Source organism: Hoplias malabaricus, chromosome 2, assembly GCF_029633855.1.
Source record: "Hoplias malabaricus isolate fHopMal1 chromosome 2, fHopMal1.hap1, whole genome shotgun sequence".
Classification (NCBI taxonomy): Eukaryota; Metazoa; Chordata; class Actinopteri; order Characiformes; family Erythrinidae; genus Hoplias; species Hoplias malabaricus.
The window spans coordinates 2,723,441-2,751,300 of NC_089801.1; the positions used below are offsets into that span (position 1 = coordinate 2,723,441).

The window sequence follows — 27,860 nt, forward strand, 5'->3', positions numbered from 1 at the left end:
ATTAACTTCCATTAAAAGTTGAAGAAAGTGTGTGTGGAACATTCCACTACTTTATACAGCAGCTAAAGTAAATTTTACATTCTCATAAAAGAAAGCCTGCGCTGGAATTAAAAACTGGACGTGTGTATTTTATATGAATCCTTAACCAGGTCCGTCATTCACTCTCAATTAAACCCTTTACAAACAGCAGCCATTGATCTTTATTCGCTGATGGGTTTGGAGGGGTGCAGACCAAAGCGTGGGTTAAGTGCTGAGCCACTTAAACACACACAGTCAGATGTGCAGATGAAGCAAAGCAGAGGAAGTGTTCCCTCAGTGCAGTGTGGGCGAGTGTGTGTTGACTGGAAATTGCTAAAAAGGCCCAGAGGCTTCACACACACACACACACAGAGAAAGTCAGCAGCATACCTATCAGTAACACCAAGTCATCAAGGTTCTCCATGTTCTAACAGGATCATTTAAATTGATGTCATTCTTTATTAATGAACACCGGTGGTGTGTTAGTGTGTGTTGTGCTGGTGTAGAGTGGATCAGACACAGCAGTGATGCTGGAGTTTTTAAGCCCTGTGTCCACTCTGTGAGACACTCCTCCCTCGTTGGTCCACCTTGTAGATGTAGAGTCAGAGACAGTAGCTCATCTGTCGCTGCACAGTGTGTGTCGCTCGTCCTCTATTCCTTCATCAGTGACACAGGACGCTGTTTGCTCTCAGTCCAACAGTGACACTGAGAAACTCAGCAGCACTGCTGTGTCTGATCCACTCACACCTACAGTGTTTGTGGGCAATTACCATTGTAATTCGCACGCCAACAGCTGGATGTTATGTGAGGAGTCATCACAAACTGGGAGCTCGTTTCTGATGCTAGTTAGCGTGTGTGAATGTTGGATATTGTTTTGGTTTCCCACGTCCCATCAACACCCACTTAAACTCCCCCACTGCAGTGGTCCTGTTCTGTAGCAGAGTGACAGTGTGTTGAAGGTTACCGTGTTACTGAATCCATCACGAGTCAGGGATTCCTTTGTAAACTGGTGTGTGTCTGTGGAAGTGGGTTTGCTCTTTTCGGAGCTTGTGGCTGCTTATTTTCGCTGAACTCTGCTTAAATGACTCTTAAATATTTCATCGACGTGCTCTGCTCAGCTTGAACCAGCACCGCTAATTGGTTAGCTCCTCAGCTAATTTTCATTATTCAAATTCAAATCAAAGGATGCTTCCAGGCAGACGTAACGCGACTGAGTCCTTAAACATCTTTTCAGAGCCTTGACCCTATCATTGGTTCACCCAGCACTTCTTTTGTGGACGGGTTTATAACAAGTATGTGATAGGCCCAGTGCCGCTAGTCCACTGTTAGCTTGGACGTGGTGAGGCTCATGTTCAGCTGCTCCAGAATAGCTGAAGTACTATAGGAGTGTGTACAAACATTTCGAAGGTGTGGAGCGACAGTGAACTTGTGACGGAGCAGTGATGAAGAGCTGAAGTCTTTACCCTCTTGCTCTCCCTTTTCAGTAAGAGTGTGAGCTGTGGAAGTGCTGAGTAGGAGGACGTATGAAAGGGTCTGTCGCGCGCTCTCTCTCGTACGGAAAGAGACGGCGAGGGAGGGATGTGCTGCTCCAGGATCAAAAGAACGATTGCAGAATCAAAGTCCCTGATTAATTTGTGTGAAGAAGATCAGCACGAGATACCAGTCTTTTTCAAGAAACATTCGGAAAACAACAATCTTTTTATAGTGTATCTGCTTTAATCCTATACTCTGTCACAGATGGATTAGAGATGATCACTCTATTGAATTGACTCTACTAACCGTGTTTTTATTTCATACAGGCCTCAGTCCGAAGCACAAAATGGCAGGTGAGTGTTTTTAAACTCCTTGATTATATTTGAACATGGTTGTTTGTAGCTAACATTATTTTTGATTCATTATTTTCAGTGGGAAACAGTGTTTATTAAGTCCCTGTTGGAGCACCCAGACGAGGAGTTGATGAAGAAAGTGTTGACTACTAGGGGAACACTTCTAAATCATTTGCATAACAGGGGCTTATGGGTAATTTCATGAAATTCACAATCATGAATTTGGGGCCCCTCCTCTCAAATTCTTTCTCTTTCAATAGGCCAGACTTCCAGGTCAGTTTTGGTTCTGCTCAGGCACCACAGCCTGAAACATTCTCCTTCATGAATGGTAGTACGGCACCTGAGCAGAACCAGAACTGACCTGGAAGTCCGGCCCTTAGAAGGAATTTGAGGGGAGGGGCCCCAAATTCATGATCTCTTCTGGTGGTGGTTCCTACACTTTTCCATCGCCACTCTTCTACTCCGTGGTGAATTTCACAAAATTACCCATAAACCCCTGTTATGCAAATTCTAGACATCACCATCACTGTGAGACCCGCTGCAGTGAACCACACCAGGTTCCTCCAGCAAAAGAACAACAACTGCACTATTTCTATTGACTATAATCCCCCAATGTTTCAGCAACACTTTACAATAAGTGTAAGGTCAGAATGCCCCATCCATCTGAGGCCAGGAGCACAACCGGGCAACACACATCATCCTCCCCCTCCACTGAGAACCCAACCCCATCGCTGTCAAGCCTCCCGTGGGACGTTAGCTGGAACCAAAAACTGAATACATCGCTTTTTAAACCTCTGTGAAATCTTCATGAGGAACGGACCAATAGAAATGCTGCAAATTCACGTTACTACTATTTTGGAGATGAAACAGTGCACTACGTGAAGCACCTGTTTAACACCGCTTCTAAATGCTTCATCTATGAGAACACAAAGACTTCATTCTGTGCAGTGTTTTTTTTTTTAAACTATCCAATTAGGACCGGACCTGCAGCAGACCGGCTCATAGCGGCTTTAAAAATAATCCGGATTCACGTGGACAAGCCTCAGACTCCCAGCTGACCCATGGGTTAATGGTGTGTACAGTGTGTCCTGTAATAGAATTAAATAACACACAAATAAATCTCTACGTACAGTAATTACAGCCCTTTGTTTTTCCATTGATGCGCTGCGTCCTGTCTGAAGGTTTGACGTTGTGTTATGAGCCGAGTGTGGTTTTCCGTGGTTCAGTGACAGGTTGCTGGTCAAAAGTGAGGTAAAAGGCAGTGTCCAACTTTAACCTGTCTGAGTAAATAGAGGCGAGAGAGAGAGATGGAGGGAGAAGAGAGTGAGTGAAAGGGTTGGAGAGAAGTGCTTGACTTTCACCATTGGCTTCAGTGTCCCTGGGTCTAATTCAATCTGCTGTTGCTGCTATTGAAAAGCATTTAGAGGCAGTTTGTGCTTTTACTGAAGAATCGAGATGTTTTCAGCTCCTCACTGAAGAGTGTAAGGGTCCAAAATTCACTGTACATCAGTTTCTCTCAGAAAGTCACGCATTAGGGGGCACGTGTGTGTGTGTGTGCTGAATTTATACGTTAAGTGCTTGACTCTCTGTTCCCACACAAAAGCATTACTCTTGTGTTTCACTGGGTTCAAGAGGCTTTTTCCCAGCTTTTATATCACACACACACGCTTGATTAAGGCAAGCTGACCTCAGTCTAATTGAAATTTGCTCGTTCTGGAGCGGATGAAAACGATCTGATGGTTTACAAACAGCGCTGAGGCTTGTAGCACAACAGTCCCTTAACAGCTGGAAAACACCGAACAAAGACAGTGTTATTGATCGACTTTGGAGAATCGTCACCAGTGTTGAATCTAACAGTGGAAAATGTTAATGAACAAAAACGGCACTAAAACTGGAAAATCAACAAAAGGTGGCAGAGGGGGAGCTTGGATTTCATTGTTTGATCTAGGCCTAGTTTCATCTGTTCTTCTTAAAGGAACGTTATAGTAAAGGTAGCATTTTAAAATAAAATTTTTATAAAATATTATAGGGGCGGCACGGTGGTGCAGCAGGTAGGTGTCGCAGTCACACAGCTCCAGGGGCCTGGAGGTTGTGGGTTTGATTCCCGCTCCGGGTGACTGTCTGTGAGGAGTGTGGTGTGTTCTCTCTGTGTCTGGGTGGGTTTCCTCCGGGTGACTGTCTGTGAGGAGTGTGGTGTGTTCTCTCTGTGTCTGCGTGGGTTTCCTCCGGGTGACTGTCTGTGAGGAGTGTGGTGTGTTCTCCCTGTGTCTGCGTGGGTTTCCTCCAGGTGACTGTCTGTGAGGAGTTGGTGTGTTCTCCCTGTGTCTGCGTGGGTTTCCTCCGGGTGACCGTCTGTGAGGAGTGTGGTGTGTTCTCCCTGTGTCTGTGTGGGTTTCCTCCGGGTGACTGTCTGTGAGGAGTGTGGTGTGTTCTCTCCGTGTCTGAGTGGGTTTCCTCCGGGTGACTGTCTGTGAGGAGAGTGGTGTGTTCTCCCTGTGTCTGCGTGGGTTTCCTCCGGGTGACTGTCTGTGAGGAGTGTGGTGTGTTCTCTCTGTGTCTGCGTGGGTTTCCTCCAGGTGACTGTCTGTGAGGAGTGTGGTGTGTTCTCCCTGTGTCTGTGTGGGTTTCCTCCAGGTGACTGTCTGTGAGGAGTGTGGTGTGTTCTCTCTGTGTCTGCGTGGGTTTCCTCCGGGTGACTGTCTGTGAGGAGTGTGGTGTGTTCTCCCTGTGTCTGCGTGGGTTTCCTCCGGGTGACTGTCTGTGAGGAGTGTGGTGTGTTCTCCCTGTGTCTGCGTGGGTTTCCTCCAGGTGACTGTCTGTGAGGAGTTGGTGTGTTCTCCCTGTGTCTGTGTGGGTTTCCTCCGGGTGACTGTCTGTGAGGAGTGTGGTGTGTTCTCTCCGTGTCTGAGTGGGTTTCCTCCGGGTGACTGTCTGTGAGGAGTGTGGTGTGTTCTCTCCGTGTCTGAGTGGGTTTCTTCCGGGTGACTGTCTGTGAGGAGAGTGGTGTGTTCTCCCTGTGTCTGCGTGGGTTTCCTCCGGGTGACTGTCTGTGAGGAGTGTGGTGTGTTCTCCCTGTGTCTGTGTGGGTTTCCTCCGGGTGACTGTCTGTGAGGAGTGTGGTGTGTTCTCTTCGTGTCTGAGTGGGTTTCCTCCGGGTGACTGTCTGTGAGGAGAGTGGTGTGTTCTCCCTGTGTCTGCGTGGGTTTCCTCCGGGTGACTGTCTGTGAGGAGTGTGGTGTGTTCTCTCTGTGTCTGCATGGGTTTCCTCCAGGTGACTGTCTGTGAGGAGTGTGGTGTGTTCTCCCTGTGTCTGTGTGGGTTTCCTCCAGGTGACTGTCTGTGAGGAGTGTGGTGTGTTCTCTCTGTGTCCGCGTGGGTTTCCTCCGGGTGACTGTCTGTGAGGAGTGTGGTGTGTTCTCTCCATGTCTGAGTGGGTTTCCTCCGGGTGACCGTCTGTGAGGAGTGTGGTGTGTTCTCCCTGTGTCTGTGTGGGTTTCCTCCAGGTGACTGTCTGTGAGGAGTGTGGTGTGTTCTCTCTGTGTCCGCGTGGGTTTCCTCCAGGTGACTGTCTGTGAGGAGTGTGGTGTGTTCTCTCTGTGTCCGCGTGGGTTTCCTCCGGGTGACTGTCTGTGAGGAGTGTGGTGTGTTCTCTCCATGTCTGAGTGGGTTTCCTCCGGGTGACCGTCTGTGAGGAGTGTGGTGTGTTCTCCCTGTGTCTGCGTGGGTTTCCGCCGGGTGACTGTCTGTGAGGAGTGTGGTGTGTTCTCCTTGTGACTGTCTGTGAGGAGTGTGGTGTGTTCTCCCTGTGTCTGCGTGGGTTTCCTCCGGGTGACTGTCTGTGAGGAGTGTGGTGTGTTCTCTCTGTGTCTGCGTGGGTTTCCTCCAGGTGACTGTCTGTGAGGAGTGTGGTGTGTTCTCCCTGTGTCTGTGTGGGTTTCCTCCAGGTGACTGTCTGTGAGGAGTGTGGTGTGTTCTCTCTGTGTCTGCGTGGGTTTCCTCCGGGTGACTGTCTGTGAGGAGTGTGGTGTGTTCTCCCTGTGTCTGCGTGGGTTTCCTCCGGGTGACTGTCTGTGAGGAGTGTGGTGTGTTCTCCCTGTGTCTGCGTGGGTTTCCTCCAGGTGACTGTCTGTGAGGAGTTGGTGTGTTCTCCCTGTGTCTGTGTGGGTTTCCTCCGGGTGACTGTCTGTGAGGAGTGTGGTGTGTTCTCTCCGTGTCTGAGTGGGTTTCCTCCGGGTGACTGTCTGTGAGGAGTGTGGTGTGTTCTCTCCGTGTCTGAGTGGGTTTCTTCCGGGTGACTGTCTGTGAGGAGAGTGGTGTGTTCTCCCTGTGTCTGCGTGGGTTTCCTCCGGGTGACTGTCTGTGAGGAGTGTGGTGTGTTCTCCCTGTGTCTGTGTGGGTTTCCTCCGGGTGACTGTCTGTGAGGAGTGTGGTGTGTTCTCTTCGTGTCTGAGTGGGTTTCCTCCGGGTGACTGTCTGTGAGGAGAGTGGTGTGTTCTCCCTGTGTCTGCGTGGGTTTCCTCCGGGTGACTGTCTGTGAGGAGTGTGGTGTGTTCTCTCTGTGTCTGCATGGGTTTCCTCCAGGTGACTGTCTGTGAGGAGTGTGGTGTGTTCTCCCTGTGTCTGTGTGGGTTTCCTCCAGGTGACTGTCTGTGAGGAGTGTGGTGTGTTCTCTCTGTGTCCGCGTGGGTTTCCTCCGGGTGACTGTCTGTGAGGAGTGTGGTGTGTTCTCTCCATGTCTGAGTGGGTTTCCTCCGGGTGACCGTCTGTGAGGAGTGTGGTGTGTTCTCCCTGTGTCTGTGTGGGTTTCCTCCAGGTGACTGTCTGTGAGGAGTGTGGTGTGTTCTCTCTGTGTCCGCGTGGGTTTCCTCCAGGTGACTGTCTGTGAGGAGTGTGGTGTGTTCTCTCTGTGTCCGCGTGGGTTTCCTCCGGGTGACTGTCTGTGAGGAGTGTGGTGTGTTCTCTCCATGTCTGAGTGGGTTTCCTCCGGGTGACCGTCTGTGAGGAGTGTGGTGTGTTCTCCCTGTGTCTGCGTGGGTTTCCGCCGGGTGACTGTCTGTGAGGAGTGTGGTGTGTTCTCCTTGTGTCTGCGTGGGTTTCCTCCGGGTGACTGTCTGTGAGGAGTGTGGTGTGTTCTCCCTGTGTCTGTGTGGGTTTCCTCCAGGTGACTGTCTGTGAGGAGTGTGGTGTGTTCTCTCTGTGTCCGCGTGGGTTTCCTCCGGGTGACTGTCTGTGAGGAGTGTGGTGTGTTCTCTCCATGTCTGAGTGGGTTTCCTCCGGGTGACCGTCTGTGAGGAGTGTGGTGTGTTCTCCCTGTGTCTGTGTGGGTTTCCTCCGGGTGACTGTCTGTGAGGAGAGTGGTGTGTTCTCCCTGTGTCTGCGTGGGTTTCCTCCGGGTGACTGTCTGTGAGGAGTGTGGTGTGTTCTCTCTGTGTCTGTGTGGGTTTCCTCCGGGTGCTCCGGTTTCCTCCCACAGTCCAAAAGCACACATTAGTAGGTGGATTGGCGACTCAAAAGTGTCTGTAGGTGTGTGTGTGTTGCCCTGTGAAGGACTGGCGCCCCCTCCAGGGTGTATTCCCGCCTTGCGCCCAATGATTCCAGGTAGGCTCTGGACCCACCGCGACCCTGAACTGGATAAGGGTTACAGATAATGAATAAAATATTATAAAATTACAGTTTCAAAGTCATAGTGATGCTCCACTAAGCTGTAATAGGGAGAGTGCTTCTATCATTGTTACCCCAGGCTCAGCACTGCAGAAATTGCACTATGTAATACTTGGAGGAGGGTAGAAAACCCTTACAATAATTATATATATAAATAACACTACTGTGACCTATAAATAAAAAAATAAATCTCTAAACACACTGGAGCTGTGTGGCTTTCCTTGATTTAGTTCGAGAGATTTATAAAAAAACATAATTAACCTCCAATTAATTAGAAATTGTGAAGTAAATCTGAGAAATGTGATATTTACAATGTACCCACATTCATCACTTAAATACTTTACTTAAAATCGTGTGATATTTACAGGAAACGCGGAAGCAGTCGAGACTCAAATCTGTGATTGAGGACAGCGTGGAGCGATCATATCGATGTAGTAAACGTCTGTAATGGCAGATTTACAGCGTCATAAATCACTCAGACAGCTGAGACCAGGGTAATGTGTTTACACGCCTCCGCCTCGTATCAGCCGCACAAACACACACACATCACAGGCACAGTCTCTTCAGCAGGTGCCTTTCTGAGACACGGACGAAAGAATATAAGCAAAAACTAGCTTTAAATTGAACAGTTTCACAAACAAATTAAATTTCCTAAATCCCAGGTCCCTAACCAATGCCAACAATCAGAGGTCGTAGAGACATGAGGTTGACTGACCTTCTGTGGACGCCTTATACTAACCACTACGTACCTGGAACACCCCACAGGCCCTGACATTTCAGAGAGGTGTAGCCAACATCGTCCTCAAGAGCTGTTCACTTTCTGCCAAACCTCTCCACAGTGGCCACTGTAGACTTATTGAATACACGGGGCGCCGTTTAGGATGCTTCTAAAAAAGGAAGCAAAGACAGGGGAGAGAAATGGTATGTCACCCAGTTTTTCAGGAAGAAAGGAGGGTGTAGTCCGTGAGAGGTGGTGGAAATAATCAATGCAGGGAAAGCAGCTATTCAGACTAATTCAGCTGGTCCCTGCCTTTCCTCCTCATCCCCCGTGTACTACTCCCGGCTGATGGTGGTGGGCAGCACCGTGTTCAACCACTTGTCAGTTGTCATCATCACAGGGTCTCAGTGTGAATTTATTATTATTAAAAAACCTTTACACTGAATTTACTTTCCACTCCTGCCGCTAAACAAAACCACAGAGCATCATGCCTGCTGGTGTATGTTGCTTTCTGCTGGTCTGGTGCTGGTTTACCTGGTCACAAACAGGATGCCGGTGCTGGTTGTGCAGCCCAACATTCAATATACAGTCATTTTCAATGGAAGTGAATGTAAAAAGAATTCCTGGAGGGGGCGCCAGTCCTTCAAAGGGCGACACACATCTACGGACACTTTTGAGTCTCCAATCCACCTACCAAGGTGTGTTTTTGGAGCGTGCGAAGAAACCCACACAGACACAGGGAGAACACACCACACTCCTCACAGACAGTCACCCGGAGGAAACCCACACAGACACAGGGAGAACACACCACACTCCTCACAGACAGTCACCCGGAGGAAACCCACACAGACACAGAGAGAACACACCAACTCCTCACAGTCACCCGGAGGAAACCCACACAGACACAGAGAGAACACACCACACTCCTCACAGACAGTCACCCGGAGCAGGTCTCGAACCCACAACCTCCAGGTCCTGCTGCACCACCATGCCGCCTCTCATCATGACATTGATACATCATTTTTTTTTTCAAAACCAATTGCTTAGAGAAAATTTTACAATTTTATTTATAATCCACTTTTCTTATACCACCCCCCACCCCCCTTTTAAAGACAGGCCCCTTCACCCTTTACTTGCTGGGGTATTGTGAAAAAAAAAAATGTCCTGTGACTTTTCAGGGTTGCGGTGTGTCCGGAACACCCTGGAGGGGGCGCCAGTCCTTCACAGACACACACACTTGAGTCACCAATCCATCCTGTTTTTCTGACCGTGGGAGGAAACCAATGCTGACATGGGGAGAACACAACAAACTCAGACACCCAGATATATACACATAGTAAACTAAACAATCAACAAATATTAAGGAAAATGGTCTTTGGACAGAAACTAGCTACAGCTCGGGAGGGCTATTTATACAGACGCGTTCAAAACACAGTACTGGTTAAAATGTGGAAATATTAATAGCTTGTACGCTTCAGGACACAACACACAGGGAGCTATAGTTCATTCAAACAACAACAAAAACTTTCCACTGTGTGTGTGTGTGTGTGTGTGTGTTAGGAAAACAACAGTGCGCTCTGGTCTCAGAGTGAGCAATGAAAGAAGAAAGTGCTGAAACAGCAGGGTGTTGTGGCCTGTTCCTGCCAAGAAAACTGGTTTGTTTACAGAGAGAGAGACTGCATCCAGAAACCCCACAAGTTACTACCTTCTCCCATTGATCCTCCTCTTCTCCACTCTGACCCAGAAACAGCTTCTGGAAACGCATGTTGATTTTCCAATTACAGGAGGAGATGAGAGAACACCTGCCCGAGAGCCATCGACAGGAGACAGGAGTGTACACTACACGTGAAGTCTTTACCAACAACTGTAGAAAACATGGAGAGCACGTCCTTTCTTCCAAACTGCAGTCAGTCCAGGTCTAGTGCCTCCGCTGGCTGGTGGCAGTATGACGTGTAGCTCCGCCTTCTCCAGTGCTTTCTATGGCGATGTTAAATCAAGCATTCCTTTTTTGTCCTCTCTATTCCATCTCTAGTGTCCAAGAAAAAAATGTAATAGCTTTATTCTGCTGTATCATAAGAAGGCGGGGTTACATTTAGTAATAAAGTGACTGACCGCTTTGACAGAGGTCACCAGCAGGAGCCGCCCCCGTCGCTACAAGATTTGAACTGCGCATGCGCAGTAAATCGCTGATACCTCTGATTATTTTACTAATTTCTTCTGCGAAGATAATTCTAAATAAACACAGCCCTTTTTGCTTGAACGGCATACTTCAACATATATCTACCTTTAGCTGTAAATAAACACAGTTTGTCGGTGTTCCATTTGTTTAAAACGGTAAAGGACAGAGAGTAACTCATATTTGCGTGTGTTACTTACTCAACCGTCTCTCTGCTGTTCAAAGCTACGCGCGTAAAGGTATGCGCAGGCGCAGTCCAAACTGGGTAGCCACACCCCCTCCTCACAAAGCCGTTACTTGAGAGAGGAGCTGTGAAGTACCGAACAAGTTTATGGCACTAACATTTTCAGTTTCTTTAGCTGTTAAATGTAGGTGTGTTAACATTCATGTCGTGTTCTGATGTTGGTGGCAGAAACTACACCCTCTGCATCTTAGTGTCAGACACTGAGTGAAATAAACATTACTAGTTACTGGCATTTATAAAATTTAAATTCCAACTTAAACAGGGCAGCAAGACATTAACCTTAGAAGAGTGTTCAATTCCACCTTAAAATTCTACTACAGTCGCGTTCTGAGACCTATCTATATACACTTTACTCCCCCTTTTAGAGCAGAAATGACTGTGGACACGATTTATTCATTACAACTTAAATAGCATACATTTTTGTTCACCTGAAGAATTTTTCATTCCACCTTAAAGGCTAAGCACCACTTAATGGACCTCCATGAATATTCCACATTATTGTAGTCACTGACAGATATAAGTATGAATTAAAATTAAAATAGCAGCTTAATTTGCTTTAAAACTGACAATTTTATTAAATTGACGGAAAAACCCGAGCTCTCTACGGAAATTCTCGAACGCGACCGTGACGTCACTGGTGGACAACGGCTGAACAACGCCGCGGTAAAACACCGTTATGACTGACTGTTATGACAGTATCTAGCTAAATAACCAACATTATTCATGACAATAGCCTAGCAATAAGCTAAACTCAAATGTAGAGGTACCGTTATTCTTGTAAATGTGATCGAAGTCGAACTCGAATTCATCCGACACTATAAACCTCCGTAATGCAGCTACGTAGCCGAGTATAATCTGAGACACCGAGTTTAGCGAGTCAAGATAACGTTAACTAACACCAACTAAAACAGGCGAAGTGAGTGTCCTCACCCTGTTTACCTCCATGTTACAGAGGAGCTGTTTCATAGAGCTGCTGCTTAGCCTTTATAAAGTCTCGAGGATTATAATGTGGCCTCAGTATTACTTTTCGTTACATGCGGCCATATTTAAGGTGGAATTGGAAATGCTCGCATATGAGATGTATATTAAGAAACTAACACAAGGAACTTAATTTGTTTGCAGCCAGTAAAAATCCACACCGCCGACACAGCTCTGAGAAGGCGTCGGGTCGGTCTCGGATCTCCACACTGAAATCAAATTCAACAACATGGTGAACAAGTCTGGGTTCATTCCTATAGAACAGATCTACTGACATCTCTGCTGCCTGTGGTCCCTAGGCATGCAGTGAAAGTGCAAATGTTAGCTACAGGCCAGTTAAATATCTGCTTAATGTACGCAGAGGCCTACACTTTCAGTTCACAGCACCGACAGACAGACCGGTCAGCATTAAATAAGCAGAGCCACTGAGGTGAACTGGCTTGTGAGGCATGGGCTCTCCCTCCATGTTGTACCGGTCAGGGGAGGAAGAGGGGGAGGGGAAGGACATCACTCATGTCTTTAGAGGCCAAGGTCCCCAAGGACTTTGTTTTAAACTAAAATAAAAAGGTAAAGCATATAGTAAATGGTCCAATTTGTGCGTGTGTTTGTGTTAAACCATAAAACTGACCTGAAACACCAAGAAAAACGCAGGCACATTGATACTTTAACTATGAGAGACAAAATAAATAAGGAAATGCACTTTAAAGTACAACACAGACCCAAATCAATCACAGCTCCCTTCAACGTCTTTATTGATGTACCGAACTTGAAAAAATACAAAGTATTCAAAACACAAAGAAAAGAACATGTACATCTTCTGGTAATACTTTAAGTTTTAAATACCCAACAAAAAGATATATTCTATACCCCAAAAAACGGCCGTGAATAAAGGTCATACTTTACAACTTTTAAATAAATAAATGAATCATCCCACACACTACAGGAGAACTGTGACTATGGAGGGGACCGAGAGCCAGGTTTATGGGTTTCTGTTTAGGTTTTTTTTTTTCCACATTAAAGCCTTTAGGCCTCGTCTAATCCAGTGTACAGTAAGGTTAAGGCCGCTAATGTTAGCAGCTAGCTTGCATTATTGTTTTACGTGCCACCAGACTTTAAACGGATGGCTGGAGAACTGTAGCAGGAGCCAAAAACTAGCCTCAACTTGCATGAAAACCGCTCCCTGTCCCAGAGCAGCAGAAAGTCACAGTTCGTCAATACTGAAAGAAGACGTAACAAAAGGCAAACAAAACCAAACATCCCAAAAGTAACTTTAAATTTAAAAAGAAAAACAAAAAAAGCACAATCGCCAAGATAAATATAATGCATAGCACACTGCCGTACAAACGAGGGAGTCCGAACTCTTCTCCAATTGAATGCGTCGCCAAAAACGACAGGCATCAGGCCCTTTTCCGTAATTCAAGAAGAAGTATAAGCAACGCTTTAGTCACTTTGCATTGAAAAGGGCCTTTTCTCTGTTGCTACAGAAATGGAAAAGCCTCGACAGCCTCCACTCGTGTAAAATAAGCAATATACATTTTGTTCGTATGCTGTTTTTTCTCATTTATTTTTGTTTTTTTTTGTTTTTTTTAAAACAGGTTATATGCATTATGTATATTACGAATGAACTAAGGTTTTGTTTCCAAACTGTGGCTCGTCAAGCTTTACCACAAATATATTTAAATGTCTATATGTATATATTTATATATACTAAAAAAAATAAAGAAACAAAAAAGGAAAACAAAACTCAAAACGCCTATTTTTTCTTTTTAATCGCAGAAGCAAGACTATCTACAGACAAAAACCACCAACGAATCTGATACAATAATAATAATAATATCTGAATGACAACTCAATGTAAACAACTTTCCCATCAACGAAAATAAGGCAATATTCAAGAAAATAAATAAAAAGGAAAAAGAAAATACCATACGTACTTGCAATGAATCAAACAAAAGCACTTCAGAAAAACGTGGCAAAATAAACCGTCAAACAAAAAATTACTGAACATAAAGCACATATTTACAGTAAGGTTAACTGTGGAGATTATCCTCCCTTTAACACTTCATTCCGAAAGTAGAATTTTTCTTCCGCAGGCTTCTTCAGCCCCTTTCCTCCTTCACTCAGAGCAGATAAAACCTTTGTCTGTTTTATTCAGAAAGACAAAAGTCTATAACCATTTACTAAACACAGCTCAAACACACACCGCCTGAAGGGAACTCCTCGAGGAAGAACAGATTTCTCACCGCTCTTGACGCCTCGATTTTACACTTCCTGCACGTGACGTGGAATAAAACTTCGCGTCTCCACCGCGCCTCGAAAACAAAAAAAATATCTGAATCCGTCACCAGCTAAAGCCGCTAGCAGTGTCTAACAACTCCGGGTGGTCCTCGTGTTTTTGTTTTTTATTCATTTTTTTCTTTTACATACGAAACCAGGACCAGTGGCTTGAGAATCTAAAGTTTAATACAAAGATCTCAAAAAGGTATCTTTGTTATTTTCATAAATCTTTGCCAGAAATTTCAATCAACCTCTGCAAACTATTTCTGGGAAAGTCTCAAAAGCTCACAGGGTGTGTGTTTGTGTGTGTAATTGCATGAATTTGTGTGTGTGTGTATCATATGAAGATAAGTTTCTCAAAGTATCCAAGTCAAAATATTTTTTTTTTTGTTCCATGTCCAGTAAAAAGTTTTCTTCCAAATTTTTTTCTTATTATAAAAATAGACACTTTTTTTCAAAGAGGTTTGTAGCTCTTTGGCAAGGTACCGCTTTAAGAATGTTTTTTAATCTTTTATTTACTTTTCTCCTCGATTTGTTTTAACAATAAAGTAGCAACTGATAACAGTTTCACACGATGAAGAGGTCATTTACTAATATTAAAGCGTGTGAAACTAAAAACAAAAACAACCTTTTTCAAAAGGAAGAAACAAAAGGGAAAAAAAAGAAAAAGAAAAAAAAAAAAAAAGGAGACGGGCACAGTTTCCCACTCACGCATGCTGTTATTTAACCATTTCTTTTTGTTTTTTTTTTTTTTTTTAAATATAGACTAGCAAGGGAAAAGCAAGAGGACAAGGGGCAAACAAAAACAAAACTAGAACCCAAAATTATACACTAAATACTAACAGCATTTGTTTTCCTCTAGAACACTGATTTGCAAAAGTGATGTTTTTTCCCCCCTCACGTGTAGTAAGTTCACCTTACGTTTCAACCCCACAACCCCTCCCCCACACTTTTCCCAAGCCCAGATGTTCCCAGAAATAATCGGGTTCTGTTCCCCAAAGCCTAGGCTTTGTGCGTCTTGTTGGTTTTGAAGGAGACCTGCAGCACCCTGTCCCCGAGGCGGTATCCGTTCAGGCTGGCGATGGCCATTGCCGCCTCGTCGTAGTTGGTCATGGTGACGAAGCCAAAACCCTTGCACTTGTTGGTGTTGAAGTCTCGGATCACCTTCACGTTCGTCACAGCGCCAAACGGCCCGAACATCTGCCACAGGATGCTCTCGTCTGCGTCGGGGGCCAGGTTGTAGACGAAAATACACCACCCCGCGCCCGCGTGCCCTGGCAGACTCATCCCAGCCAAACTACTCACCCCGTCAATCGCCATCGGAGAAAACCTACTGCAGAAACAAATATCGTCAGTGCCAGGCCAAGGACACGGTTAAATACATCCAGAGGGCTTCTGACTCTCATTTGAAGGTTTTTTTTTTTTTTTTAATAAACCCATTCATATTCACACACATTTGTGTTCCATATCGAACTATTCAGAAACACATGGAGAGGAGGTGCATGTAAATGTGAATGATTTGCAAAAATAGAGTGACACTAACATCCATCACTCTACCACAGCACTTTCAGAGAAATGACTAAACAAAAGGCAGATGGTTTAAATAAGCACCACAAAAAATGACAGACGTCAGATCATTCAGCATAAAATCCGAGTCCCCTGCGCCGCCCAATCCGAGTCCGAGTCCCCTGCGCCGCCCAATCCGAGTCCCCTGCGCCGCCCAATCCGAGTCCCCTGCGCCGCCCAATCCGAGTCCCCTGCGCCGCCCAATCCGAGTCCCCTGCGCCGCCCAATCCGAGTCCCCTGCGCCGCCCAATCCGAGTCCCCTGCGCCGCCCAATCCGAGTCCCCTGCGCCGCCCAATCCGAGTCCCCTGCGCCGCCCAATCCGAGTCCCCTGCGCCGCCCAATCCGAGTCCCCTGCGCCGCCCAATCCGAGTCCCCTGCGCCGCCCAATCCGAGTCCCCTGCGCCGCCCAATCCGAGTCCCCTGCGCCGCCCAATCCGAGTCCCCTGCGCCGCCCAATCCGAGTCCCCTGCGCCGCCCAATCTGAGTCCCCTGCGCGCCCAATCTGAGTCCCCTGCGCGCCCAATCTGAGTCCCGTGTGCGCCCAATCCGAGTCCCCTGCGCCGCCCAATCCGAGTCCCCTGCGCCGCCCAATCCGAGTCCCCTGCGCCGCCCAATCCGAGTCCCCTGCGCGCCCAATCCGAGTCCCCTGCGCCGCCCAATCCGAGTCCCCTGCGCCGCCCAATCCGAGTCCCCTGCGCCGCCCAATCCGAGTCCCCTGCGCCGCCCAATCCGAGTCCCCTGCGCGCCCAATCTGAGTCCCCTGCGCGCCCAATCTGAGTCCCCTGCGGGCCCAATCTGAGTCCCCTGCGGGCCCAATCTGAGTCCCGTGTGCGCCCAATCTGAGTCCCGTGCGCGCCCAATCTGAGCCCCGTATACAGTGCCAGGAGACGCCTGGTCCCATTCACCAGAGGAGCCTGAATCTATGAAGTTTCTCTACAAGCATCCATTTAACACAATGAACGCTTCTGCGCACTTTTAGCGAATAATTAATTGAAATCTAAATAAACTGCACTAATGCAAATTACTGCATTATCAATCTACTGGTCACACTACAGTTAAGAGAACAACGCAAATGACGACCCCTTTTTCCTACGAATAAACACTGAAAAATTCATTATTTAAACCAAGGTGGTGCTGGGTGAAGAGACCAGTGGGGGGTGTTTTTCTTTCCTACAGTTAGACCCCATAGACTTACATTTGAACATGATAAATGGTTCACTAAGAAATGGTCAGAAGTTATTTGAAAAAAATTCTTGCATTAAAGAACCCCCCCCCCCACAAATCATTTGAAATAGGTTTCATTTTTTGAGACAAATGGTTTTATTCATCCATGAGCAGGACTCTCCCCCTCGCTCCGTTAAAGAGAAAAGCTCCCCCCCCCTTTAAAAAAAATAAAACACATAAATAACGAGTGACTCAGAGAGAGAGAGAGAGAGAGAGAGAGAGAAAGAGAGAGAGATTTGACTGGGGTATGGCAGGTTATGAATTATTTCAGCAGGTTTCAGATTAGATCACACGCTCTGCTGAGCTTCCCTCAGCATTCGCATCCTGACAGGTGTGCTCTCGCACTCGCTCTCTCGTTCTCTCTCCCTCTCTCCGAGATAGGGAGAGAGATATTTAGGAATAAGGTGTGCTCCATTTTGCTCCACTAAAGCTTCACTGCGAATGTGACAGCTTCTGCAGTCACGACTAAAACTGAACTCAGGCTCCAAAACCAGGAGGAGGGAACCATTAGGGCTCAAACCACTGGATAAAATCCTTTGTAGGGGGCCACTGTCCACTCATTCAGCTATTTTAGATATGCCACGGAACAAGTGTTTTCACCTTACATCCCTTATTCTTTATATATTTATCAACACCAATGCAATTAAAGCAACAGATATCCCTCTGTGGAAGCAGTAAGCGCTTGTGAGGTACTTTGAGGTAAAAATCCCTGAGATTAAAGCAGACACGATCTGAGAGGCAGAGGGAGTCTGACATATGGAGAATTCACACACTGTGTAATGAGGACCCGCGCTCTACACTGACCCAGTACAGAAACACCGGCCGCCCGAAGGAAACCCATCAGCGGCAGGCAGTGGGTGAGACCAAGTGACGCATCATCCAGAGGGTTGTAGTCTGATGGGGTAGCACTGGTGAGCTCAGGAAGGCTGCAGTGCGTTTTGGGAAGCTCCTTCTGCAGTGATTATAAATGTGAGGGGGTTCTATCGGTGAGGAGACAAACGTCATTAAAACTGCCCTCCCGCGAAACTCCACATCCAGCCGGGCTTCAGAGGCTGAAAGTGCTGAAGGCAATGGCTTTGAGGTGAGTGGCGTAAATGTAATGCCAACAAACCTGAACTCACGAGTAAAACTTTGAGTGGACAGTAGCTTTAAAGCGGGATTAAACTATTGAAAATGGGCAATTTCTCCAACAGGAGAAAAGTGTGTGATCCTTTGTATGATTTTTATAAACGACATCAACTCAACAATCTGTTTACATAGAAACTGCTCTATGTACGTTTCAGTAGGAAGCTACAACCCTATTAAGTGACTATTAGGATTCCTGTTAAAGCAGAACCCATCTAATAGCAGGAAACACTAAGGTTATATTAAGACAGTGAGCTAGGAGCAGAACGGTCTACAGTAACAGTCGCAGTAGGCCACGTTAAAATGCATTGTCCACTTCCAGTCTAGGCTTAAGAGTCAAAACAAATCAAAGACGTTTCCTCGGGAGAAAAACCCTGAGTCAGGAGAGGTATTGCGTCTTGTTGCTATGGGTGCCGGAGAAAGGTAGGAGACATGTGACCTGTTAGAAATCATTCTGCTGCCACAGAGAATCAAAATCTGTGTCACAAACATGTCCAAAGCAAACACACACTTCTGTACTCTGCCACAGGAAAAGAAAAAGGGACGGGGACGACATTTAAAAAAAAGCCTAGAGACAAACCCGGCAATGGAAAGAACCCAGATTTATGAACAGAAAAAAAAAGTACCTGAACTAGAAAACCTTAGGGGTATCAACAGACGTTGGAAATGCAAAATGTTCAGATGTGGTTTCAAATGTTTACCATTTAACTCGCTCTTCATTTGGAAATTATACGCTTAATAAACACCGAAAGAGCCAATCCAAGATAAAGCACAGGACAAACCAAAGGCTAAGTCAAAGATATTCAAAATAAAGCTAGCATTTCTTTTCTTTTTTGTTGGTTTGGGGGTGGATTACACCTCCACTACGTAAAAAAAACAAAAAGCAGAAACTAAAAGAAGGCTTCAAAAACAAGGCAAAACAGGTGTTGATTACACAACTTTTAATTTTTGGAAAAGTAAACTTGAGAAAAGAAAACACCGGAGAAACGACTAATAGCTACTTTAAAGCTAATAGCTACCAAAGTGAAATGGGTGTTTAAACATCGTGTTCTCATTTGAAACCATGTACGAACGGTTTTCGATATCAGCACACGCTAGGGTTTGGCAGTGAGATGGTACCACTGTCTATGGCAGCATTGGTGAAATTATGGTGTGGAAGAAAATAAAAAAAGGATAGGAACTGCTAGTGACCTCTACGCTATTAAATATTCAATCATTTCTTAAATTAAAATTAAACTCGTGTCTTTAAGGTCCTTTTAAAAACACATGTAATATCCCATTAACGCTAGGCCAGTTACATTTTTTAAAAAATCAATGTAAAACCTAATATTAAACCACAATATAAAAGTAAATCAAAAACCTTGACCTCAATTACATCTCCCATTAAACTTGAAAATATGTTTATTCTATTTACCTTTTAACTCCATACGCCATGTTCAGCAGGTTGTCCAACCTGAAACAGAAAAGGAAATTTCTGCAACTAAAAGCCACCATTTCGCAGAACCTCAGTCACTAAACAGCCTTAAAACCTTGCTATTAAACGCAAAATTGAATGCATTTTTTGTTTATTTTAGACATACGCAGTGTAGACAGAAACGCAGGAAACTGAAAAACCATGGAGAAGCTGCACATAAGCCTAAGGCCATAATGCACCATGCTCAATAAGAGTGGACTAAAGGGGCACAAATCCCATCCAAGTATTGGGCTGTGGAGCAGTGGCAGTGATACATCTCCATCCAATACCTTTGGGATAATGAGCGGTGCTTGTGATCAAGTACTAATCGCCCCAAATCAGCACCTGAATGTCAAACTCTTTACATCTAAATGAACAGGTGTCCTCCAGAGGCGCGCTTACCTGAATCTTTGAGCCTGCTGGGCGAGGGGGCCGGGGTATCTCCTGTTGGGACTCTGGTAGAGCTGGGAGAGTAGGGCTTGGCTTGTTTTCTGACTTGGGTTGTTGGCGAACTTCACGGTGATGGGCTCTGTGGCTCCGGGAGGTTTCTGTCCGTTCAGACCCTTTATCGCCTCCTCTGCCTCAACCCTCCGATCAAAACGAATAAAACCCACCCCTCGGGACACACCTGCACACGGGAGAACACTCTAATGATTAACACTTAGTGTTACATGTTTAAAAAATACACTACTTCTACAATATTTTATTTAATAAGAGCAGAAAATAACCAATTCCAACTTTCCGACACACGTGGAACTGAGCTGCTATTTTCAAGGTGCAATAACCTTCATTAAAGCAAGATTCCTGAACAAATGACAGGATTTTATAGAGCACCTGCCTCAGTAACTCATTATCTACTATTCAATGCGAATTATCCATCCATCCATTATCTGTAACTCTTATCCAGTTCAGGGTCGCGGTGGGTCCAGAGCCTACCTGGAATCATTGGGCGCAAGGCGGGAATACACCCTGGAGGGGGCGCCAGTCCTTCACAGGGCAACACACACTCACACCTACGGACACTTTTGAGTCGCCAATCAACCTACCAACGTGTGTTTTTGGACTGTGGGAGGAAACCCATGCAGACACAGAGAGAACACACCACACTCCTCACAGACAGTCACCCGGAGGAAACCCACGCAGACACAGGGAGAACACACCACACTCCTCACAGACAGTCACCCGGAGGAAACCCACACAGACACAGGGAGAACCCACCACACTCCTCACAGACAGTCACCCGGAGGAAACCCACGCAGACAGGGAGAACACACCACACTCCTCACAGACAGTCACCCGGAGGAAACCCACACAGACACAGGGAGAACACACCACACTCCTCACAGACAGTCACCCGGAGGAAACCCACACAGACACAGGGAGAACACACCACACTCCTCACAGACAGTCACCCGGAGGAAACCCACGCAGACACAGAGAATTTTACTGTCAATTAAAAGCTGTAAATAACTCTTTTTTTGGGTTCTTATACGCCACGTTTAAAGCAGCCAAATTTAGCGATTAACCCTTCTCACTTTTTAGCTGTTACTTCACTGCACTTCACATAGCTCACAACAGCCTGAGCTCAAACATCACATTACCACCCTCTAAGAGTTTTAATAATCAAGTAAACAAACATTACTCAGCGCTGCCCCCTAAAGTGAACTGCACATAACTGTAGGAACTGTAAAGAGAGGCAAAAGTCCTTTTTATCGTCAAATAGTCATTGTGTGTGTTAAATGGTAATGCTTTAGTCCAACACCTGAGCAGGACAACGTTCAGTCTCTGAATCAACTCAACAATATGAGCAACATTCAGACACTGCACAGTGAACCTGCCTCAGATCAAGGATGAATTTATACATTGAATGAAAGTCAGAGAGCTGTAAAAAACATGGAGGCAAAGGGAAAAATGAGAAAGCAAAAGCGCAAGAAAGGTAGAACAGAACGCATCGAGGACAAAGAGCAATGAACACGACAGGGTAAATGTGAGCATTAAACAGTAAACAAAAGCAAGAATGAAAATGTGAAAAAGAACAGGCATGAGGAAGAGGAGGAGTGGAGAAGCAGGAACAAGAGAGTAGGAGTGAGAAAGTGAGAAAGATAATGAGAGAGCAGAAAAAAACAAGAGCACAGAAGAAAGAGGGAGAGAAAGCAAGCAAGAGAGACAAAAATAATCAGGCCGGGGAGAAAGGTAATGAAGAAATGATAAAGCAGGAGTGAAAACGTACAAAGAAATGGAGGGGGGGGGGGGAGCTTTGGCGTGTTGAAAATGGAGATCAGACTGACTGCAAATTCATTTAAAAGCTCTGTGAAACGGGCATTAAACCAGCACCTCGGGATACAGAGGGAGGGGAGAGGCCGAAAGAAAGGAAAGAAGGAGAAAGATGGAGCGAGAGAGGGAGAGAGCGAGAGAAGGTGGGGTTTCATTACAGAGTCTGCCTTTCTCTGCTCGAAAATCCATTTCACATTTCATCTGTCCATGCATATTTATGACCAAGGGTGGTGAAAAATTGCTTTTTTTTGGGGGCCCAAATAGCAGCACCTTCGCGGTCCTTTAGCAGGAGACCGAGTTCTCTCCCTCCTCTCCTTCATCTCCCTCACTCGAGCTACATTTGCGATGCATTAACCCAGTTTAAAAAGAACCAGAGCTACAAGCCGCTGCGCCTTATTCAGAGCACTACACCTTGCTTCCCAAATTAACACCGGCTTATTTAAATCATCATTAAAAGGGTTCTATAAGAAAGCAAAGTGAGAACGGTGCTTTTACGTCAATGAGGTTCACTATTTATTCACTGGTGAAGTTAAAATCATCTGCGAATCTAGATGACGCAACATCACCACAGCTCCAAGCCCACAGCGAGAGAACGCGTCTAAGACTCACCTGTGACCTGGTCTACGAGGATGCGGGAGGTGATGATGCGTCCGTACTGAGAGAAAAGCTGCTCCAGCTCCTTCTGCATCATGGTCTTCGGTAAACCGCTCACGTACAGATTAGCGTCTCTGATGGAGGCTGAACTGGGACGAGCGTACGACACCTGACGAAACACACGGTACACAACAGAAGTTACGGAAAAGAGCCCTTCAAAATAAAAGTCTCTCCCCACTGCCTCAGATTGAGGAAGTGACATCACAGTAAGGATCTACGTAGAAGTGACATTCCGTTTCTCTTTTATGGATCATGTTTCTTCATTAAATGTAAACTCTTGTTTTCTAGTTTACCTCCGTCCATTACATAACGAACACCGTGATTGCTCCAGTTGTGACATGGCGAGGATTCGAATCCTTTGAATGTATTAGATTCTATGCTAAACCCATTTTAAACATGGCCACCACCATGTGGGAGACCCACTCTATGGAGTCATGCGATGCTCCACCTCCATTAACTCAAACCGAGTTAAATCGTGAAATAAACCATGCTCCTTTCTGCTTTCTCCAGGATTGAAAGTAACTCACCGAACATCTGTTTTGCCTGCCTTTTGAGGGCATCTCTCCAGTTCGGCTTGTTTAGTCGTATTTGTTGTTGTTGTTTTGAGGACTGTGTTGCTGATTTATGGAACAAAAGTTCAGTGAGGGACTAGATCGCAATTTACTTCATCCCAGGAGTTTCACTGAAAATAAAGCTCAAATTGTATAAAATTCTTGCTAGTTTTGGTGGTAATGACTGGCTGCGTTTTTTTTTTTTAAAGACATGTTTCATAACCAAGGCACAGCCTTAAACTTAGAGGCACCAACTTTTCCTAATCAGATTTTTAGACTTCACAAGATTAAAATTCATGCACACGGAGCTTTGACAAGACCACAAAAGCAGCTGATCAGCGTCTGTTCTCACTTCAGTCTCGGAGCTAACGATGCAATCACACCCAACAACTGTCTATTGAGGAGCGTTTGGAACAGATGGAGATATTTATATAACACTGACGACTGCAACACCTCTCCAAACTGTGAGCTGTTGCTGAAAAAACACAGCAAACCAAATCCTTTCGCTCTTAAACAGCCCCAAGAACGAGCATATGCTAAAGCTGCTTTTGGCAATTCAACCAACTGTAAGGGTGCCTTTTATTAAACTGAAATAAACTCAACTTGGGAAAGGGTTTTTTTCTGTTATGGAGCCAAGTACTAGAGCTGATTAAAGGACAGTCATTCCAGCAACACTTAATGAATCTCATTAATTTACATCCTTTATCTGATATGAGACAGAAACTGCCTTGTATCCCTGAAAGAAGCGGTTTAAGTTCCGCCATCTTTAAAGTGTTTAACACAGGAATCTCACATCCAGGCCACTAGGTGTCAGTATAATGGGCGACTCCCAACGATGCTCTCAAATACTCGCTGGTATTTGAACAAACAATTATTTTACGTCTAAAGTGGTTCATTTTGATTTCAGGTTGAGTTTTAAACGTAAACGTGACGATTCCTTAACTTTCACTGTCAATGGTTCCTTTTATTAAAACGACTTCAGAAGGGAGTGACATTAAAAATAAAATTCAATAACAATGAAAATCGCCTGACTGCTAAACCTCATAACATTTAAACATCTACAGTAGGTTTCAACAATGCAAACCAAGGCAGGCGAGTGCTAAGACTGCTCTTCTGAAGTGATGTTGGAAGACATGGGGAATCCTGCTTGACTCAATCTTACACTCGTATGAATTCAGGCTAAAGTCAGCTGATCAGGAATCGCTGTGATTGTTGGTGCAGGTCGCTCAACAGCAACAAACCCAACTCATCCAATTAGTTTTAAATCGGTATTGATAACAGATTAGCACTAACGCTAACCATTTCACAGGAGGGTGAAGATGGATTGCTAACCCTACTCTGTGGTGTCAGCTGTTCTCAGGAAGTTGAAAACAGAATAGAATAATTTCATCCCGACCATGTGTTCTAGGAAATAAGTGTTGACAGGACATTTATCCAAAAAAAAACAACAACCCCATTTCAAAAGGTTATTTAAAATGAAGGGGATCTTAAAGACAGGAGGCCATCTTAATTTTAAAGAGAACAGAGCGAAAAAGGCTAAAAAAAACTGCACTTCTGCTCCTCACTGCTCTGTACTCGGGGCTTGTTTTTATTTAAAGGAACAGGTGCTGAAGCCAGTCTCTGAACAAGCCGCTTGTTCAGACAGGGGGGGAGAGCCCTGCTGTGGCGTTTGATCTTTGTGGTATTTTGACCCAGAACTGTGTTCCCTTGTGGAAAAGGGGAAAGAATATGTTTTATTTATTAGAAGGGATAATCCCTTAATTGTAGTGAATTATTACCCTTGATAGCGCCATTCACAGATTCACTGGCTTGTGTTTTTTTTTGGCAATACATTTGTTACGTAATGAACACTCGGTTATTTTTACATCAGTCTTCAAACACTGGCACCCAGAACAGGTTACAGCACCCTTGTACAGTTCCACTCTAAACATGAGTGGGTTGGTTCAGGCACAAGTGTGGAGTCCAGTTGAAGAACTCTACAGTAAAGAGCCTCTCTCTCTCTCTCTGTGTGACACAGTGAAGGCTTATCCTCCTAAATTTAATTACTGGTGCCACAGACGCTAAACGCTGCTGTGTGACGGCCCTTTCTGCAATCTCAGTCCTGGGATTGAGTCAATAAAAACCTGTCCCCTTTTAATTAAAGCTCCAAATAGGATCCTCGCAAGAAGCTGCAATCGATATATGATGCCAAACCTCAACTTCTCTAGTTTCTGCCTCCCTTTAATATCTGGCACGGTAGATTTCTGCATAATCCATAGCCTACGGCTGCACGAACAGGGAACGTAACCTGGAGCAGTCAAAGGCAGTGTCTAAACCAACATGGAGGCATCTATGGCTTACAATTTAGATCACCAGTTTGAGGGAGGGGGGGGGGGGTCCATTGAGATGCTCACCACTCCAAGGGGGTGTGTGTGTACTCACTGTCCCTAGTCACTACTAGGTGTACACTGCCATTCACTGACAATAATTATAATAATTTTACAGAAGTATTTATAGAAGACTTACTAGTGAAAGATTTTTTCTAATTTACATGTACTGCAGCTACGCCTCATTCGCCATCTATCCATCTTTACACCTTCCTTTACCCATCCATCCATCCTCACTCCTTGGGCATTTTACTGGCCTTGAGTCCCATGTTCTTCCAGGCAAACGTCTGTACGATTCTCTCTCCCTTTTAACTCACCTCTTCACACAATTTTCTTAACACACTCAGTTCATTTCATGCAAATACTTGCAAAGCATTCAGTGGAAGCTGGCAGCGAGGGATTAGCATTTCTAAAAGAGCATCTGGAGTATTTCAGTTATGTCTGCAATCTTTTTTGGAAGGGGTTGGATTTTTTTGGGGAGGTTTTAGAGGGTTGAGGGGTGGGGGAGGGGTTACTTCATATAAAACTAACATTAATCTCTCTACCAATATTTGCAGGTTTATATTCAACAACAGTCTACAGTCTGAACGTATTTATAAACAGGTTGGCTACTTAAATCCTATTAAAAAACAATTTAAAGCATCTTTAAAAGTATCCTACAACCTACCCTCCCTCTGTGTGTTCAGTCAAGTTCATTTTTACAGTTCTTCCTTCATTAAACACCTAAATAAATAGTCAATCTCCTTCAGAAACACTGCTGTGACTTTAACGTGCCTCATGTAACAGTATTAAACGTTTAATGAATATTCATTTATAACAAACACGAGTTTATATTTAACACTTTCTTTTTTTAATTTAACTTTAATCCCATCTCTATTCATTCCACAGAGTAATTGCCCACGATACCCCCCCCCCCCCCCCCCCCCCCCCCCCAACAACGCAGAAATAAACGAAAGGAGTTCATTTCTCCTCACCTTGATTGTTTTGGTCTGGAGTCTGAGTCCATTGAGAGTGTTGATGGCTTTCTCTGCATCTTTAGGATCCACATAGTTCACAAATCCATAACCAAGGCTCTGCCCTAGGAAAAAAATAAAGCACATCAATGTACACCATGTAAAACTTGGAGTACGAGTCATTTTCTTTAAAAACAAATATGGATGTACACACGGCCAGGGCAGTTACCCCACTTTGTCTTATTCATTGTGTGAGTGATGCTCAGAACTTTGAAGCCTGCCGCCTGCCTCCGGTTTGAAGGGTAACTACACTACGACACATTCTGTAACAGCTCAAAGCTCAGTCTTTGTATCAGCGTTGCTTACATTTTGGAACCATTTTTATTGCCATCTGCAGCACTCCACCACCCTCAGGTCCGACCCTGATACAGATGCGGGTGATGCAACTCTGGACGCCACTGTATGCAAATGTGAGAGCCAGAGTTCCAGCCCCACGGACGCTCAGAAAAGACAAGGGCTCCTTGATGTAATGCTAATATTGTCTTTTGAAGATGTGAAGATGAGAATACTCGATACAAAGAAAGACTTTCACACTCAGAGTGAAGGCCTTGTAAATATTTGAGTAACTCTTCAAAAGCCTCAACTTTTTTTTACTTCATGTTTTGGACGGGGCCTCCCGTGGATCCAGGCAGTGGGAGACTAAATACAGCTAGCGGTAGCAGCAGCCAAAAACCTTTTATCACCCCAAACACAAGGTGACATCTGCCTGGAATTTCATTTGTACCCAGATGGGGGCTAAAATGACCAGAATGCTGACTCAGGTGAAAAACGTTAGGTCTGTAATTTCCTCAGGGGAAGAGGGAGAAAGACAGCAACAAGTCCAAACTTGATGTAACCAAATTCATAGAGGATCACCGGTAAAAGAGGAAACGCCACTCCGTTTGAATACGTCTTACGAGGAAATAGAGATAGCCTTTATCTACAAAACATTCAAAGAATTCCAAAGAACAAATACCAGAGAAACCATAAACAATGCCTTAGTTGCAGAGAGTGAGGGGAGGTGGGCATATGCACCTCCATCCACATATGTTAGACTTCAGGACAGCCATTTTCTCCTCCTCCTCCTCTTTTTTCCCTTTTCTCCACAAAACCAAACGTTTGTGACTCATCAGGCCCTTGAGCTGAGCGCTGAAGATCAATGTGGTCTCCTGAATGCGCTTTCACTCTCTACGTGAAATAATAAATAAAATGAAAGAGATTGACACCCACTCCCTTGCTTCTAAATGCAAGCGCTGCAATTTCCACCACCACCCACTCGCAGCAGAAAGCAAGGGTCAGAGTTCATCTCCACTAAAGAGAAAACAGTCTAATCACTGCAGACACCAAAAGATCAGATTCTGCGGCCAATCAGTTCTGCCAAATAAAAAGAGCAACGCCAGAGAACCCACTCTGACAGACGACGCAAAGATCTTTAAATTAAAGCCAATCTGGAAGTGGAGGAGTGGACGAGGGTAAAACGTTATTCGGAAGGTGAATTTGTCACTTGAAGTCACCAATGCACCAGAATCTCAGACCAAAACAAATGCTTCGTATTTAGTCACCCCCTCTGCTGTTTGTGTTCTGAGCTTGGGCCCAGAGAAGGCAGCTGCTGAACATAAACGAGCACTTGTTTAGTGGGCACCCATGACTAGGCCACGTTTACCAACCAAGAACCCCACAAGACTCACAGCAATGGAGAAAACATTAGGATCATCCCAATTTGGTGATGCCCGGGCACCATCAACCTCAATGACAT

General features: G+C 45.2%; 2 protein-coding genes and 1 long non-coding RNA gene across 9 annotated transcripts in view; 1 reads left to right on the top strand and 2 right to left on the bottom strand.

Moving 5' to 3' along the window:
• The window catches only part of LOC136675525 (glucosidase 2 subunit beta-like), a 132,875-nt gene extending 130,733 nt beyond the window's left edge, over positions 1–2,142 (top strand). For 2 of the 4 annotated variants that reach the window (XM_066652097.1, XM_066652115.1), the window contains 2 exons: positions 1,818–1,844; positions 1,924–2,142. In XM_066652097.1, coding sequence (XP_066508194.1) covers positions 1,818–1,844; positions 1,924–2,049 — 153 coding nt within the window. In that variant the 3' untranslated portion in view covers positions 2,050–2,142. The remainder of the gene's footprint in view (positions 1–1,817; positions 1,845–1,923) is intronic. The other 2 variants (XM_066652105.1, XM_066652123.1) reach the window with 1 other exon arrangement.
• Positions 2,143–2,935: 793 nt separating this feature from the next.
• On the bottom strand, positions 2,936–10,247 carry LOC136675568 (uncharacterized). The gene is made up of 3 exons (XR_010796205.1): positions 9,929–10,247; positions 8,255–8,392; positions 2,936–3,124 (listed from the first exon to the last, which is right to left on the bottom strand). It is a non-coding gene; the product is annotated as an uncharacterized lncRNA (long non-coding RNA).
• A 2,115-nt stretch (positions 10,248–12,362) lies between these two features.
• Positions 12,363–27,860, bottom strand: part of elavl2 (ELAV like neuron-specific RNA binding protein 2) — a 47,822-nt gene continuing 32,324 nt past the window's right edge. For all 4 annotated transcript variants that reach the window (XM_066659029.1, XM_066659030.1, XM_066659027.1 and 1 more), the window contains 5 exons: positions 26,087–26,190; positions 22,151–22,304; positions 19,670–19,895; positions 19,229–19,267; positions 12,363–15,231 (listed from right to left, as the gene is read on the bottom strand). In XM_066659029.1, the coding sequence (XP_066515126.1) occupies positions 14,901–15,231; positions 19,229–19,267; positions 19,670–19,895; positions 22,151–22,304; positions 26,087–26,190 (854 nt within the window). In that variant the 3' untranslated portion in view covers positions 12,363–14,900. The remainder of the gene's footprint in view (positions 15,232–19,228; positions 19,268–19,669; positions 19,896–22,150; positions 22,305–26,086; positions 26,191–27,860) is intronic.